The following is a 17,630-nucleotide window of genomic DNA, read 5'->3' as shown; positions in this document are numbered from 1 at the left end:
ATCCATGACTAACACTCATGCCAGATAGTATGATGATTGAAAAAAAGAACATAGACAATATAAGTACAACAGGTCTTGGTTAGACACTCAATGGGTTACTAAGTAGGGGCTGACATCATGGAGAGTTACTTGGCATTAACAAGCCCAAGCTTGGATCGTGTAGATTCAACTCCCTCAATAGAAGGCTCAAGCACATAACATTTTTCATTATCTTAAGTTTTATTACCATCTAGTGTTTTGTTTAATTATCACTTATATAAAGCTCCCTCTTCCAACCCATGGCGCCATGATCGCTAGGCTGTGAGATAGAAGCCCCCACCATATGCTACCCTACCCTACCCATGTTCATCCAACAATGAGTGCCCATAGGCATGCAAATTCCCAACCCAACTCCAATGATCATAAATTTTGGAAGTACCACGGAAGATCGAGCCTCGCAAGTCACCCGACAAATGTGCGCACACATACTCATGTGTGGCGCACCACCATCATGATAATCATAATACAAGGACTAGATGAGAACACAAAGCAGAAAGTCACTCAACTAAAAATAGAATTGGGTGACGAATGTGGCACACATCCCAATGCAATACAAAATTCATAAAGGTTTGACCAACATCCAAACGAATAATCTAGGTCCATGATCCAACTCATGCTAAGAAAACCCAAGAAAATAGGGTGGCACACAAAACAAGGTAAAAATCCCAAAATTTGGAAAACTTCAAAATTAAAACCCATTTGGTCTTTGGGCACAAAAACCTCGAAATCCAATAAAATTTGGGTTCAATCACTGTATTAAAAAATGGCTAGCATAACAGCGTGAAACCCCAAATCCCCATCCTGAAAATAGGAAAAATATTTGTACCCGCTCAACTGGGTAGAACCAGCAAACAAAAATGAAGGGGAACACTAGTTCTCAGCCTCCAAACAAATGACTACCAAAGATAGAAGTAGAAATGGAGCATAAACAATAAAATGGGAAAGCCTTACTTCACAACCAAAAGGGCAAAATGAGAATCTAAACCATAAAATTAAAATCTCACAAAAGTAGCTAAAAATTGCGGCAATCCAAGGTCTCCTAGAGCTGAATCTAATGAGACCAATCTCACAATAATCCCATGCCCGTAGCTCCCACAATGAACAAAACAATAAATCCTCATGAAGAGGATTTTGGGTTTTACTCTCAAACTTTCTAATTCAAAAGTGAGTAGTGAGGAATTAAATTCTTTTTTGGATACTTTTCACTTTTCAAGTGAATAATTAATTAGGGCAAATAACCAGCCAACCTAGTTAAACCTCGAATTGACCCAAATGAAAGCAGGTTATTCCTAGTAATAGGAATTCATCTATGGAAAAGCTACCAAAAATTAAAAATCAATTAAACAAAGCCCAAAAACCCAAAAACACAGAAATTTCGTTAACAACTTTCATGATAGTGCGAACCTCTAAATGCACAAACATGCTTACTTTCCCTTAATATATATGATTCTATGTGTGTTTACTTCATTAAATTTTAGGCTACATTTATGCATTTCAATATCATCTTTCCTTAATGTATAAAGTTGTGTTACAAGTATGGTGAAAAGATACTCCTTGTTGCGATGTAATGTTGTTTACTAATTTATGTATATTTGCATATATCCAATATTAGCTATTATGGTTACGTAGAATAAAAATTATTAATATATATGTGTTTTGTAGAGAAACTGTTGGTCAAATGCTTTCTCTACACAACTTGAAAAACATATATGTTAATTGTAACCTTGTGAAACTTGATACCTAGTTGATGAAACTAAAAGGAATGTTAAACCAAAAGGTGTGAATTTTAGGTGATGTCTATGCAGGGACCACCATTCCTTGGAATTTTTAATTAATAAAAAAATAAAGGAAAAAAACTGTATTCTAATTTAGTTTGATTTTTAAATTATTAAAAAAATATGATGAACAAGCAAAGTTCAGACTAGAAATTTAAAAAATTCCATGATAACTACTAAGGTTTCCATATTGTGTCAATAGATGATCTGCCTCATCCAAATAAGAAGCCACTCTAAACAAAACTCTTTAGTCTTAAAAATAGCTATAAGCTAACCCATGGAATCAATAAATAATTTCCAAACATCGTGATTTCAATCTCAGAGGTTTTTGTCTTTTACATTTCTTATATGAATTTAATAATATGTATGTAACTATCTTGGATTTAATTGTAGCCATGACAAATTAACAATTTTTTTTTTTGTTATTTATATTCCTTTGTGTCATATTAAATATCATATAAATTTATTAGACTTCCACCTTTTGCCACTATCAGCGTACCTCTTGCTCCTTCAGGGACAAATGCTAGTTCTTAAATAGTTCTATATCACTAATCTATAAAAAAAGGTACACAAAGTCAAAAATAGGACTTGTTTATTTAAAAATTAGTTTTAATTTTTTTTGGTTCAACATTATCAATTTACGTACTCAAAAGTCATAATATACGTTGCAAACTGAAAACTAAACCGTTTAAAAAATCTGGCGTACAAAAAATTTAAGTCACTCATTGATTTTACATTAAAAAAAAATTGGTATGACATTGATTTATATAGATAAGTAGGTATAATTTCACTTTCTAATAAACCAAAAAAATTATTAAAGTAGGTGGCCTATTAAAGCGCCACCTTTAATCTACCCAGTATTATGTGTGGTGAACATTTAAAGAGCATGTTTTATGGGTAGTGCTCTTAATAAGTGACTTTTGATGTGATGGTGATTTTTTCAGAACTTTCTATTAAAATATTAATGTTAGAAGTTTATAATAATAAATAGGATTTGATAAAATAATTGAATTGTAGATATAGATTATTAAAATATAAGAAGTTTAATTTAATATTAATATCATAACTTAATGAGATAACATTTCATAGAAAAATTAGATTATATATTAATATCTTAAAAAAAATATTTTTAATTTTAATTTTTCTAAATTACGAGAATATCTATATATTAATATATTCAAGATCAAATTTAATTCAATCACATTCATATTTTATTTTCTTTATTTTTATTCATTTTTATATTTTATCTTTATAGAAAGACCAATAAGAGGCTACCCAATCTAGAACCGTTGGATATGGTTCTGAGTAGTTTTCTTTCCCCATAGATGATTTTTTTTATACACTATCGTTTATTATCTGAGTAGTTTTCTTTCCCCATAGATGATTTTTTTTATACACTATCGTTTATTTGTTGATAGAGTATTAGATGCTCATTATTATTATTACAACGAAGATATTTATTTCTAATGTACACTAGCTTATATATATATTTTATATATATATAAAATAAGTCGAGAGATATCCTTCTCGAGGCGTCTATTTTCATAATCTCATAATTTTCATCATCACATATTTATGTGAGCTTAAGAGGCGTGAGGAAATGATTCGAGACTCTTGCCTCATTTTTACTTCCATTTCCTTTCTGCGATTTTCATGATTTTAATTATAATTATAGTCTATTTCTATTTTATTTTTCTGACATGTAAATGAACGTCAAATTTTTTTCAAAATGAAAAATGTTTACATTGAAGATTGCTGCCAATGTAGAAAGCCTCTCGACTTAATTACATATTTGATTGTTAATTTTTCTATTTTAAAAAATATTCTTTTATAAAATTAGAAACTTCATTATCATCTCAAACATTTTACAATAGCATAGATAATTAAACAAAATAAAAACAAAAATATAAATCAACTCCTCCGTCGTCCATTCGCCACACCATCGCTATCTTTATCTTCAGCTAGTGGATGTCAAAATTCTAGTCTATCTATTTATATCCGAAAACTTAGCAGATAAAGTGCGTTTATCAGATGCAGCTAAAAACGTAGCTAAACTGTTCCCTCGTCCAACCGTGTCTACATCGCTATCTTATCTGCAGCTCGTGGATGTAAAAACTCAGCTCTATTATTCACCAGAAAAAGTGAGTCGATAAAGTGCATTTAGAAAAGAGCAAATAATCCACCCAAAGAGACAGTGCCGCATATAAAAGGGGGTCGCAACGTCCCAATTCCATTCATTCAACTATTGTATGGAAATTCCAGAGAGGACAGTTGAAGAAGGTTGACAATAAGGAGCTGACGGAGAAGGCAAGGAAGGTTCGATTTCTTCGATTTGCATTGTAAAATGGGCGTCACACTCCCTCTTGCAATGCAATTACAACAATCTCGTGTGTTTGGAGGAATGACGCCTGCACTGTCATTACACACTTCGCAGGTTTTCCAGGCCAGAGGGAGCAAGGCAGAGTCTTCTGTAATGCCTAATTCCCGTGGAACCAGACTCACGCGGAAGGTCATGATATCACGTCTCACTGGTCGTCATTTTTAATGTTGTAATGTGGTTTAATTTAATGCGTGGATTGATGATTTGCCTGGTTGCATTCTACTGCAGATACTGATCCGGAGCCAGGCCCGAGCGTCTGCAGGAGGACGATTTAACGAAAAGCATCGCCGATTTCTACAAAGGAACGAGTAAGAGGATTCTTCAACCTTTACACGGGGTGTAAATTTTTTGAATTTAGTGTTTTGTAGGAATATTTACGGGAGAAAACGATCGGACGTGTGAAATTCTGAAACTTCAAATATAAAATTTGATCTTCTCGTTCTTCTTTGTTGGAAAATTTTACGTCCTTTACTCTTTAAGCTATATATGATGTGAACTAACCTTTTTGGGCAGGATCTTTGTAAATTCAAATCAGAAGACCGTATAGAAGTATTACGGCCCCTCTAAAGCGGAATTTTAAATTTAAACGTGTATTTAGTATATATTCGTTATGAATTTACTCGATGTTGTCTCTGTTATCTCTTTTGGGAATGAGCTTTGTAAATTATAATCAGAGGACCATATCGAAATTTTAGGCTTCTTTAAATCGGAAGTCAAAAGTTAAACTTGTGTTTCTTTGCCCGGCATTTTCAGTACATAATCGTAATCAAAATTCTCGAATTTATCTGTGTGCTAATTTTATGATCACGCAGATATCTAAAAATATCGCTGATTAATATAATGAAGTGTGAGAATTTCATGATGTTAATTTTAGTATATGCTCTAATCTAGAATGCGAAAGATGCTGCGTTTATTGTGATTGAATTTATATACAATATTTGAGTGCTTTTAAGAAATTTACTTCCGACCCTATTTTGAAATGGCGGCCCTGTCGCTGAAACCACGGTTAGCACCCCCGCCGCACCGTGCAGTCATTTAGGTAGGTGTTTTCTAGCGGGTGGTACTACAGATTCCGGGGAGATCTTTTTTTAATCGGTGGGGGCGGGGTGGTCTTACCGTCCCGTGATTTATTCTTTGGTCACGTAATTTTTTTCCTGTGTGAATTAACACAGTTTTAGCTGATAGGGGCTTTTCAATTGTGGGCACAGTAGTGTCTCACTCTCAGATCGGAGACGACAAAAAACGTTTGTCCGATCGGTCTAAAGTCCGGATAGTTCAAACGCCTGAATAATATGAAAAGAACAAATGCGGCGAGGAGAGTCGGTTTAATCTCTCCGGTCTCTTCGAAGAGATTGCAAAGCAGGAGGGTTTGATCTCTCCGGTTTCATTTCTACGCTGCCAGCCTCCAACATAATCTCGAAGCTGGAGGAGATTGCAAAGCTGGACTTTCGTTTCTGAACCATCTCTGCGCCTTAGCTGAGGAAGATGTTAGGGTTGTAGGTAAGAAATTAGCTAATTTTTTCGTGCCCAATTAAATTCATTTTTGAATATTTTTCATGACCAAAATTTTAAGGTACCCGCTTCAATTCTTAAAGCGTATTGGGCTGGGCAAATAGATTTCTAGAGGCCTTAGAAGTTCCCTGGTTGGGGAAGCTTGTAGAGGCGTTAGAGGTTTCTTGGATTCTGTATTGTACCCCCAGCTCTTGGAAATGTTAAATAACGGAATAATTTGAGAGTATAATTCTACCTATCGCACTTATTCTCTGTCAGTGGTTGCAAAAGTTCTGAATTAAACCTAGTAATTAACAGATTAGAGCTGATCAAACAGTTCGTGGTTACACATTCTGAGATCGAGAAATACATTACCTTAGAGTTGGCATGTCATTAGGGCCACATAGGATGTGGCCATTAAAGATTGAATCTCTGGCCAACGAATCTGACAGGGATGCAAAATGGAAGACTTCTGTGTTACATTGAAGCATTCTCAGATCATTTCTAAATGCAGAATGAGGTGACATTGTTGAAATTTCTTGTAAACGGCTTCAAGTATACATTGTTTACATAATTTGGCCTCGACTAAAGTTCTATATCGTTTATGGATACTCGATGTTTTCCATTAATTACTAGATGAGCAATAACTTTGTTGCAGGGACTTCTAATATTTGTTATTCCTTCTTTGTCTTCATTTAAAAAAAATGGATGGTCCTTGTTAGCTGGCATTGGCAGGTAGATCAGAGCATTGGATGCCTACATCTTAATTTTAAGTTCTGTCAGGATGCCAATTAAATATTGGACTTGCAAAATCATCTTAGCAGAAACTAGCTAATTCTGCCAAATTTTAGAACATTTACTTTTCCTGTACAGTTTTCCTTTCTATTGTCAGCTAATGTAGGTAGTCTTAGTTGCAGTTTTCCTTTTTATTGTCAGATCTTCATATAAATCCTACAAATTCCTACACCGTACATCATAGTTACACAACAGAAGCTCTATAAAATTCAGAAAATTAGAATTGACGACAGAGTTTTTATAAATATTCAGATTTCAGTTTTCCTTTCTATTGTCAGCTAATGTAGGTAGTCTTAGTTGCAGTTTTCCTTTTTATTGTCAGATCTTCATATAAATCCTACAAATTCCTACACCGTAGATCATAGTTATACAACAGAAGCTCTATAAAATTCAGAAAATTAGAATTGACGACAGAGTTTTTATAAATATTCAGATTTCAGTTACAAAGCAAATGACCCAACCTTATAAACAAGACAGCCTTATTGCTACCAAACAGGAAACCACACTAGGTTACAATGAACTCAAAACAGATCTGGAAAAGAAATTCTAGTACAACAACTTAGGTCCATAACACATACAGACACTTCTTGCATCTTCATTAGATGCCCAACACGACAATTACTCTGCTCAACTCTTGGTCACTCAGACCCTAAGAGGATCATCATAAAGCCAAACATTTCCTGTTTTGCAGATTCACAAAAAGATGACTCTTCAATTACTGGAGGATATCCTTAAATGGGACAAGGTTATCTTTAAATAGATTTGGTCCCCCAAGTACTTGGAAACGTGGAAAATTTGTATGGATAAGTTCTGACTTTCTTTTGAAATTGGAACCAATAACACCATGGAGTAATTGATGATCCTTGATCCAACAAATAAGGCCCATCTTGGAATAAATGAACCATGTTAGTGAAATAAGCTACCCTCACTGTTTACTGTTTTTTTTGTGCTTCAAGAAATCATGATCTTTCAACAATATTAAAGATTGAATGCAATGACAGTTTTCAAAACAAAATTCTTTAAAATTAGAATGCACAAATTACCCCTGGAAATGCACTGATTAGTTACACTTTAAACAATAGTTCCAAGCAAATATAAATTGAGCTTCCTCCTTAACAATGTGCATATTAAAAGGAAAAAGTTCAGTGTTGTCAATACAATATGTGCTGTAACAGTGCATACCAGACAAATTCACTAGTCTTTAAAACAAGAGTCTGACCTTTGGAAACCTCCAGCCTGAGCCTTCAACTAAACAACTCCCAACTCAATGTGTTGAGAAACAACATGACACCTTCAGTGATTTTCAACCCAGAAATTATTCCGCTGCTCTATGAGCTCAAATTTCTCTCTGATGTAAACTGGTGACTTCCTTTTTAGTTTCTTCCAGGGACTGGTAAGAGTGGTCTCATGGCATTGCCCTCAAACTCTCAGATCACCATGGTGAGTGGCATTCAGTTGCCCAATAAACTCCACCATCCCAACTTCTCATGAGCACAGCTATCTTTGATTTGGGAAAGACTGATGCGTCGACATAGCGTCGTGCATGCTATTGACTCACAGGATGGTCACAACTAGTTCCAGTGATTACCTTTTGGGTTCCAGCAGTAATACACAGCATACAACTCCAGCCCGTCTCTTCCAAAAAAAAAAAAAAAAAACAGTCTCAACAAAATTCTAATTACTTTAAGCAGACACCATGCTACTTCCCAGAAATACAATACTTCTTTAGTTAACACTTGGATTCAATTGAAAAATCTCTCCATTCATTAGTCTTATTCAATTGACGATTCTCTAGTAGAGTTCTTGTTCATTACCATTCTTACCCATGCTCGATTTAGACTCTGTTTTTTGTATAACGGCTCTGTGTTATGCAATCTTACAAATTTCTCTTCCTTCAACTTGTCAACAGAGATTCTGTCAGGTCTTCAAACATCTCACTTCCAGGAAGACGTTCGTTTTCATGCAAAGATACTCTTAGCTAATAAGTTAAAACCATCAACGTTTACACCTTGAGCATATCTCAATGCTGAAGATGGAAGGTTCCTGACAAGACTCTGTAATCACAGAGGTCGAATGTATCTCAACATTGCAATTTCTCAACCAATTTCCTGAATTCACTTGCCTGTCTGAAATGATTCCCAATTCTTATTCTTCGCCTCGATAACCGTCCCATCCCTTGATACTCTTTTCTTGTCCTTTTCACATACGTAACTCACTAAATTATTTCTTGAATATTAAATCTAGTGTAGAACCACTTCCCACTGAAAGACAAATTTGACATATTTCTCTAATTTATGAGTTTGAGATTTACCATGCCTAGTAAAAGATTTATAAATAATTAAATGCTAACTGGGAAGTGTTAGCATTTAGTTTTAAATTCAAATATTAGTGTTTGTTGTTTGAGGGGGACATTACAGTCCTCCCTCCCTAGAATTGCTCGTCCTCAAGCAATTGCAGCTTTGGATGTGTCAAATTTGTTCATTCTCCCAAGTTACATATTCTATAGGTAAATCCTTCCACTTCGCTAAATATTCTCTGACCACACGCTTCTGGAGAGTACACTCCCTTGTATCAATGATGGCTTTCGGAATTAGGATCAACTTCCCCTCCTCATCCAAAGCTGGTAAACTGTAGATGGAGTAACATTATGACAATGATTTCTTCAAACATGAAACATGGAAAACATTGTGTACCTTTCTGTTTGATGGTAATTCCAACTCATAGGCTACCTCTCCAATTCTCTTGACAATTGGATAAGGACCATAAAATCTTGGTTTAAGCTTTTTTGAACCGCTTTGTTTAAGGGAGGATTGCTTATAGGGCTGCAATTTCAAGTATACCAAATCATCAACCTCAAAGTTCCTTTCCATCCTATGTTGGTTTGCATATTGTTTTTGCATATTGTTGGATGTTCTTCAACAATTTCATGATATCTTGACGCTGTTGCAACAAACTTTTAGGGGTGCTCTACTATCACCAAGCAGCAAGTCCATGAAGCTTGGCGGTTCATACCTATAAAGAGCCATAAATGGAGACATTTTGATAGACACGTGATATGTAGAGTTATAGCAATACTCACTCAAATGCAACCATTTCATCCACTCTGTCTGTTGCATTGCAATGTAGTTTCTCAAATAGCCCTCTAACCATTTATTAACAATTTCTGTTTGGCTGTCAGTTTGTGGATGGTAACTTGTGCTGGAAGTGAGCTCCATTCCACACGCACAATTTGAACAATTCCTTCCAAAACAAACTCAGACTTCTTGTCCCTTTCACCCACTATATTCTGAGACAATCCATGAAGTCTGAAAATTTCTTTGGAAAAACAAATCTGCCACCTTTACTGCTGTAAACTTTGCTGAAATTGCAAAGAAATGAGCAAATTTGGTTAACCTATCAACTACAACATAAATACAATACTTCCTTGGACAACACGTGACCTTGTAATAAAATCCACAAATACTTTCCCATTTTTGATTGGGGATAGCTGGGGGTTGCAACAAACCAGCAGTTATGGATTGTGTAAATCTCTTATCATTGAACTCTTTAAGTGCTTTGTATTGCGTTATTGTTGAATAATAAGACGGAGTGTGTGATTTTGGAGGTTAGGGTTTTACTTTGATGTGGGTTTTCTCCGGGTATATCTTGTTTTATCTCATGGCTTGTCTATTTGATCCATGCGTAATGATTATTTTAGTAAGATTGTATGCATGATTCTCTCATTGGTTATGTTGGAAATGGATTAAATGAATTAGGTAAGATGCATTATTTCCTAACAAAGTAGTCACTAGCATGGCACATCTAGGACAATATGGAAGGAATAAGAAAGGCTCCACAGATGAAGTCCTTTCAAATTAAGAGTGAAACTTCATATTATACTATCCATCTCAAAAGTATAATCTTGCTTATGATTAAAAGAGATTGGATGATCTAAATGTTGTTATTGTTGAGGCTTTAACGGGAAGGATATCCCCATTTTGCAGAGACAATAAATACCTAGCCTTTTAGTTTTGGTAGATTGCTAGATTTAGAAGCAAAAATTTAAAGGGAGTTGATCAACCTCAATTTTGGAAAGAAAATTGACAATCCTATTATATTATCTAACACAGTGCTTGTAAGAAAAAGCTTTGAAACCAAGAATTGGATGACATGCTTCCTCTATGATATTGTTCAGCCTTCAATCCGGGGTTATTCTTTGCCCCGTTAATCAAGATCAGGAAATCACTTTCCACCAGTTTTGCATCCCACAGGTATGGTGAATTTAAGACAATCTAACACTACCGAGTCATCCACCGGCAAATGACCCATACAGAATAGTGCACCTGTCAGACCCATATTACCTTTAGCAGCTCTATCAAACTTCTGTTCAAACAAACCTTCTTGAGGTGGGGACTAAGAAATAGCTTTATGCTTGAACAATTTGATTGATGCCTCATTAATTAGGAAAGATGAAAGGTATATTGTTAAATGTGTACTGTTCCACACCTGACAAAAATGAGTCCTATGGAAGATGCACGTGTACTTGTGCAATCTATAATGTTCCCTGTGAATGTGTTCAATTCTTCTCTTATTTTGATTGATTTCTTGGGTTCATGCCTGCTTAGTCGAGGTCTTTTTTGTATTCCATAAGCTATATTTATTAATCCATCTTCTGTCACATATGCATGTAACATATCTATGTTAGGGTGTTGTACTTTTTTTTCTTATTATCAGAGTCTTATAACCACAGCATCCAAGTTGGATACATGCAATTTCACGCTTAAGTACCAGGAAGGGAAACTTCCCAACTTAAGATAATTAGAATACAGTTTCCTGATTTGCCTTTAGTTATTTCGGAAAAAAAGGGAAAATATTCAGCATCAATATATAATAAATGCATGTCTATAATTTTTTTGTATTATTGGTTTTGAAGTAAATATTGAACATGCAGAGAAACTCCTGGGTCAAGGCAAGTTGCTGCAACAGGGTCGACTGCAATTGAAGAGGAATCTGTAAATGTTGCTTCAGATCCATTTGAATTGTTAAAGAATAGATTTTTGAACTTCAAACAGGAGAATTTCTTGTAAGTAATTAATTTGAAGCAAACCAGAAATTAGAGAGCCCATTTGCTTGAGATAAAAACTGAAGGTTGTCAATATTTTTTAATTTGTTTCCCAGGAAGAAACCAGATCTTTTTGCCAATCTTGCTGCCTCCCAAAGTCCAAAGGTAACAATATCATCTATTTAAAGCATCACAGGAAGATTTCATCATCACATTCTTTTCTGCCAACTGACAACTATATTATTTCAGTTTATGGTGATTGCATGTGGAGACTCCAGAGTTTGTCCTTCAAATATATTAGGTTTTCAGCCAGGAGAAGCATTTGTGATCCGCAATGTTGCTAATTTAGTTCCCCCATGGAAGGAGGTGAGCAAAGTTGATTGATTTGCTGTCTCGTAAAGCATCTGCAAAATTCTTAATTGTAGCTATATGATTATACTCATGGATACAGATTCCTAGTTGAGAAAAGACTGAATTTTAGTGTGTTATAAATACTTGAATTGCAGGTTAGATAAATGTTCTACTTCTAGCTGGTACTTGAAGTTTTTTACAGGCATAAAATTCATATTAACTGGTGGTTTTGGTATCTTTGCAGACTGGCTTTCCAGCAACTAGTGCTGCATTAGAATTTGCTGCCCTAGCTTTAAAGGCAAGGCTTCTCTATTTGATTATGAATTCTTACAGGATATCTAATTTCCTTTTTTTTAATAATTGTAAGTCTTTTTGACTTGGTTTGTTACCAGGTTTTTTCAAACAGGTTTTGGTTTTAAATACATTCTTTTGTGAACAGGTTGAGCATATTCTAATTATTGGTCACAGCCGTTGTGGAGGGATCAAGGCGCTTATGTCAATGCCAGATGATGGAACAACCTCAAGGTTAGATAATTCATTAAACTTGTAAACTTTTCAAATCCCAAGTTTAGAAGATTGAAAGATCTTGAGCTTCGATTTCAATAATATGAATGCTTTGAAGACCATGGATCAAGGGGTCTTTAAGAAGACCATTTATCTGATTAATATGTAACATTTTCTTGTTATCAACATCTGTATAAATATGTTAATATAATGTTTTGATGCTAGGTTGGCTTGTTTATAGACACATATTGATATGGCTCATGGACCTTGTAAGGTTTTGGTGCGGTTATGGCCCAAATATGTGCCAAAAAAGATCTTGCTTGGGTACTTCCTTGATCTCTAACAGACTGGACCTTTTTAATGACATTTAAGATAAAATCTGAAACATAAATAACCTCTACATGGAAACTAGGAACCCCTATGCTAAGCCTAGCTCTGATCGCTGACTCAAAACTTATCCCTTTGGCTCCCAATCTGCCAAAAAGGGCTCTTAAAAGACCTTCTCCCACCTTTAGTTTACATGAAATCATATGGGAAGCTGAGGAAGATTACCTTCCTTTTCCTTGTTCATATCTCATCCAAGTATGGGACCTAGCTTGTAGATTCTATTCGTTGAGTCAAGAATATGACGCCCAAATGAATATCTTTCCAAATGTGGTTCTATTCTTCAAAGGATGGTAGGTTTGAAGTCAAGGACCCAAATTTGCAACTCCCTCCAAATATGGCAACATTCATCATGGAAAAATGCAAAGTTCAGAAATAAAGCGTAACCTCCACAGTCACCATATTTATGGCAAGGCATGGAAGATGAGCTTCAATTATGAACACCTTTTTCAATGTTATTGGCATGTAAATAAAGGTAGAACATGCAATTTAAATAACCAATATGCAAGTGGCCAACCAAGCCAAGCGGCCTTGTGGGACATTGTGACTCTTCAACTTTCAAGGGGTTTCATGGGCAAGTGAACATGGGTCAAATGAACTCTTTCAAGTTTTCAACTAGAGGTGAATGCTCAAATGAGAGGTAAGATATTTGAATTGGAATAATTTAAGTCTAGAGATTGCTTCTGCATGTAGACACAGGTAAAATGAGTGTCCAAATGAGAGGTAAAATATCTTTTAGTAGTAGGTGTTAATGGATGGATCCCTGAGTTCCTGCATCAAAATAGATAACATCTTTGTTTGGTTTTACTTTTCACATCCTTAAGTATTCATGTTTCTGATTTACTCTTTTCCACTACCCTCATTAGGACAGTTCTAAGGTGGTATTAATTGCTTTACCATGTGTTAGAAAATAGTTTTTCACAGATTCCTGTTCATTTGCTGATAATCTATTGTCTTATGCACAATTTCTTTATTGAAGTTCTGGACATCCTCATATTGCTTCCTTTAGCTGACCTCCAAAACTGATTCCTTCTAGGGTTAGATCTATTCCACATAGACAGATTAAATTACAAAAATGACAATAAAGGTTAAGACGGACAATCATGCACAAGGAAGTGAGGGAGCAAATTTAAAAAACAAATTTTTAATACAATGTCAACTATTCGATCTCTAAACTATGATTAAGATTAATGCATCATCTAGTTTTTTTTATTGCTTTAACCTATAACCATTCATATGTTGGATTTTGTTTTAAATTTATAGTTTATTTCAGTTTTTTTTATTTGCATACATAATGTTGAAATATTTTATGACGTTTAAATAAATGTAGCAGCTGGGTATTGTGGTGGTTTGCATACCCCATAATCCAATTTCTGAAAACTGATGTCCTTTCTCTGTACTTGTCTCCCTGTCTCCAGTGACCATCTGCCAATAGGTAGAATCTCAAAGGTCAAAACAAAATATAATCTGGCTATTAAGAAATTATTTGAGGGTGAATATTTATTGTCTGATTCTATATTTATAGTTTCTAGATGCCTGAATATATAAGTGAGTTTCAAGACACTTTTTAATGGAAAATATTTTAGATCTACATTTCTACATGTATCAATATCCAATCTCATGTCCTATATTGAGCAATTTCAATGACCTTTGGAACAGTGAATTCATTGGGAATTGGATTTCAATAGGAAAGCCAGCACGCACGCGGACAAAATCTTTAACTGCAGATCAACCGTTTGATCAACAGTGCGGCCACTGTGAAAAGGTTTGAAACTTAGAAACTACCTTTCTTTGCAAGAATATGTACATTTTATATTTGGTTAGGCTTTCTGGATTATTGTATGAAGAAAAGTGTACAATAGATAAACAAAGAGAGTACCACATGACTTGTGACAATTTTCTTATTTCAGGAATCAGTGAATCAGTCCATATCAAACCTATTGACATTCCCTTGGCTCAAAGAGCTTGTAGCACAGGAGAAGTTGTTTCTTCATGGTGGCTATTATAATTTTGTAGATGGCTCTTTTGAGAAATGGACTCTAAGTTACAAGGAAGGAAAATTTGAAAAGATTGATGATGCAATTACCAATCGCTCTTTGTGGTGTTGAATTGCCAATTTTCACTGGCATTTTTCTCTATTATTATTTGTACAAGATACATAATCTTATGAAATTGGATATGGCTCATTGCCAGTGTTCTATATGTAGAGCTTGTGTATTATTTCCATATTATATAAAGAGTCTTGTAGTATCCATCATGAGATGTCACTTGCAATACTTCTAGCCATAATGTAACTTAATCACACTGCTATGGTTTCTGTATTTAGGCTTCATCAAGAGAATAGATGATTTGGGACTTTTTTTTGGGGATACCAACACCTTTAAATGGACCAAATAGGTGTACAAACACAGTGTTCCAGATGAGAGCTGGTTGCTTCCTTTCTTTATTGTTGTGTGCTCCCCAAATCATGTGTCAGTTTAAGCAAAGACTTTTGATCTATGATTGTTCCAAAATTGAGAGGTGGGAAAGAAGCCAGAAACATTCACTGTTCTTGGATGCATTTGTGCTCAAATTTGATATAAATACGGTGTGGGCACTAGAGTGATATCTAAAAGAAGATCTGCCTTCAGTGTTGAAAGCTTGTCTTATTGCAGTCTGAACTGTCCAATTGTGATCATATGTTCATCGTTTTAAATATTTATAACTTTGTAGTAACTAAATCTCATATCATATGAACTGAACATCAGGAAACTGAGGAAAACTTCATCTTATGAAAAACTGGATAGTTGGCATGTGGGCATTTGGTCCCAAGGGTGATGAATCTACTTTCCTCATGAAACCACTAATTCAGATTCAAACATTCATAGCTAGATTACTTTGTTTCTTCTAAAGGAAATCTAGCTGTCAGCCTTACTATATGCCATAGTTTCTTTTTGATGTCTCAAGGACATTGCAAAGAGAGAAGATGTATAAAGAACTAAATTCATTCTTCCAGTTAGCATGCCAAAATATGTAATAATGAATAACAACAATATGTGCCTTATTAAAATGTCTCTTACAACACACAGGAGACAAACATGCCAGTCTTACTCATCCTTCTTTTGACTTCCAAACTTCAAATGAAGCACAATCCATCTCAAAACTGTGTAAATAAACTTTTTGGTTACCAAAGGTTCTAACATGTTTTTTACTGCGCTTCTTCAGGTTTAAAATATACCCAACTTTTTTTCAAGCATGGCGCAGTTAAGAACTTACTTCTTCCTCTATCATGCAAATCCTGTTCATAGTATTTATATCTTACAGAAATACTTTTTCTCTCTCCAACAGAGTTGTTGCCCTTGGATTTTAAGTTAGAAAGAAACCTTGTAAGAGACCTTTTTTGAAGCTTGCAGAAGACTGTTTTGTCTCATCTCAACTTTTGGGTATGATTTAGTTCTCTCACTGCGGGTCTGTGATGGGACAAAGTTTCATGGGCCCCATATATATCTTATGCTAGCAACTAAGTTCACACATTGCTAGGCCCTTCTTAAAGTATATCTTATCTAGATATACCTTGAGAGTTTGAATGTCTTGCCTTTCAACTTCAAGTTATATTACATAATTTGAACCCTGTGCATGTTGGGCTGTTTCTACTGTGTTAATATAATTTCTGTATTCTCCATCTGCCAGAGGCTTCTAATAGCCCTTCCTCCAACCAATGTACACAACTTTATTTCTTGTCTTTTGTGCCATGAATGAGGGGAAATAAAACAAGCATTATAAATGTGTTGTATTGTTAGGATTTCCAGGTTGTAGTTTTGCTCAAATAGTGGGAGGCCATATTTGTTTTTCAAAATTTTCTCTATTATACCCATATATTATGTTGAAGTAGGAACTGCTAATCCTATTTGTTTGTTAATTTTACATAATATACCCTCAAATTCATAGCTATTTGCAATTTATCCAGATTCCAATTTCGCTGCTGTAGAAATTTTCTCTCCTTTATTGTTTTCTACAAGGTGTTCTAGAGGTTTTGTCATGGTCCTTCACTATATCATTAGAATTTAACATGGTAATAGATTTTTGTCCATTGTGAGCAAAATGTCTTGTACAGGAATGGTCTTGGGCCACAGGAGAGGTTTGATTGTTCAATTTGATACTAGTGTTCCAAATTCATTTGGTTTATTTTCTACAAATGAAATCTAATGGATCCTAATTTTATTGCAGGGAAATTTAAGCAAACATAAGCATCCTGCTTAGAGAAAGGCTACTTGGTAAGATGCGAGTGGTCAGGGATAGATTTTGAGTTGATTTTGTTTGGATTCTTGCTGTTACAAGTGCTATTTGTCATCATCTTCTACAACACTTGATTTGACTACTCATTATAAACTCTTTTTCAATTATGCTGACTACTAATTTGCTTTTAGGGTATGCATGTTTTGTTGACAGTATGTGTGTATGGTTCATGCAGTTACACCGCAGAGTTGATTCATTCTATCTGTATACAATAATATGTTCAAATAAAAATGTAAGCAAGCACACACATAATTAAATAGCTGTATAGTGTTATATGTATTTGCTTACAGGATTTCTGATTTTCATATGTATATATTGATATAAGATATTATTAACATAACGTCTATAACCCCCCAAAACCCTAAGAATTGTTATTCTAATATTATTTTATAAGGGCATGACTTAGCTTAAGGTTATAGGCTACAAGATGTGGTCAAAGATTTGAAATCTATGAAATTGGTTTTGGCACTGTTGGGATTCAAAATAGCAAGCGCATTTTGAGTACCTATTTGGAAAACTTTGCTAATTTGCTAAAAGTTTAATCCCTATAAATGCTTTTCATGCATATGTGCTTGAATGTTTTTGAAATTAAAAG

The 17,630-nt window shown here is 34.7% G+C and overlaps 1 protein-coding gene across 5 annotated transcripts in view; it reads left to right on the top strand.

Moving 5' to 3' along the window:
* Nucleotides 1-4,050: 4,050 nt before the first annotated feature.
* Nucleotides 4,051-17,630, top strand: part of LOC149542721 (carbonic anhydrase 2-like) — a 51,597-nt gene continuing 38,017 nt past the window's right edge. For 3 of the 5 annotated variants that reach the window (XR_016355505.1, XR_016355504.1, XM_089797597.1), the window contains exons 1-9: nucleotides 4,051-4,323; nucleotides 4,423-4,502; nucleotides 11,411-11,542; nucleotides 11,638-11,686; nucleotides 11,771-11,887; nucleotides 12,117-12,170; nucleotides 12,312-12,397; nucleotides 14,420-14,525; nucleotides 16,967-17,013. Coding sequence is in view for 2 of the 5 variants with exons in the window: in XM_089797597.1 (XP_089653723.1) it covers nucleotides 4,159-4,323; nucleotides 4,423-4,502; nucleotides 11,411-11,542; nucleotides 11,638-11,686; nucleotides 11,771-11,887; nucleotides 12,117-12,170; nucleotides 12,312-12,397; nucleotides 14,420-14,525; nucleotides 16,967-16,999 (822 nt within the window). In the remaining 3 variants the exon portion in view is untranslated. Of the gene's footprint in view, nucleotides 4,324-4,422; nucleotides 4,503-11,410; nucleotides 11,543-11,637; nucleotides 11,687-11,770; nucleotides 11,888-12,116; nucleotides 12,171-12,311; nucleotides 12,398-14,419; nucleotides 14,526-14,670; nucleotides 15,015-16,966; nucleotides 17,014-17,210; nucleotides 17,268-17,630 lie in introns of those variants that run through there. The other 2 variants (XR_016355503.1, XM_089797596.1) reach the window with 2 other exon arrangements.

Source organism: Cupressus sempervirens, chromosome 8, assembly GCF_028749045.1.
Source record: "Cupressus sempervirens isolate cs-2001-9-10 chromosome 8, ASM2874904v1, whole genome shotgun sequence".
NCBI classification, from domain to species: domain Eukaryota; kingdom Viridiplantae; phylum Streptophyta; class Pinopsida; order Cupressales; family Cupressaceae; genus Cupressus; species Cupressus sempervirens.
Note: the sequence above shows the minus strand (reverse complement) of the source record. Positions and strands in the feature narration are given on the sequence as shown.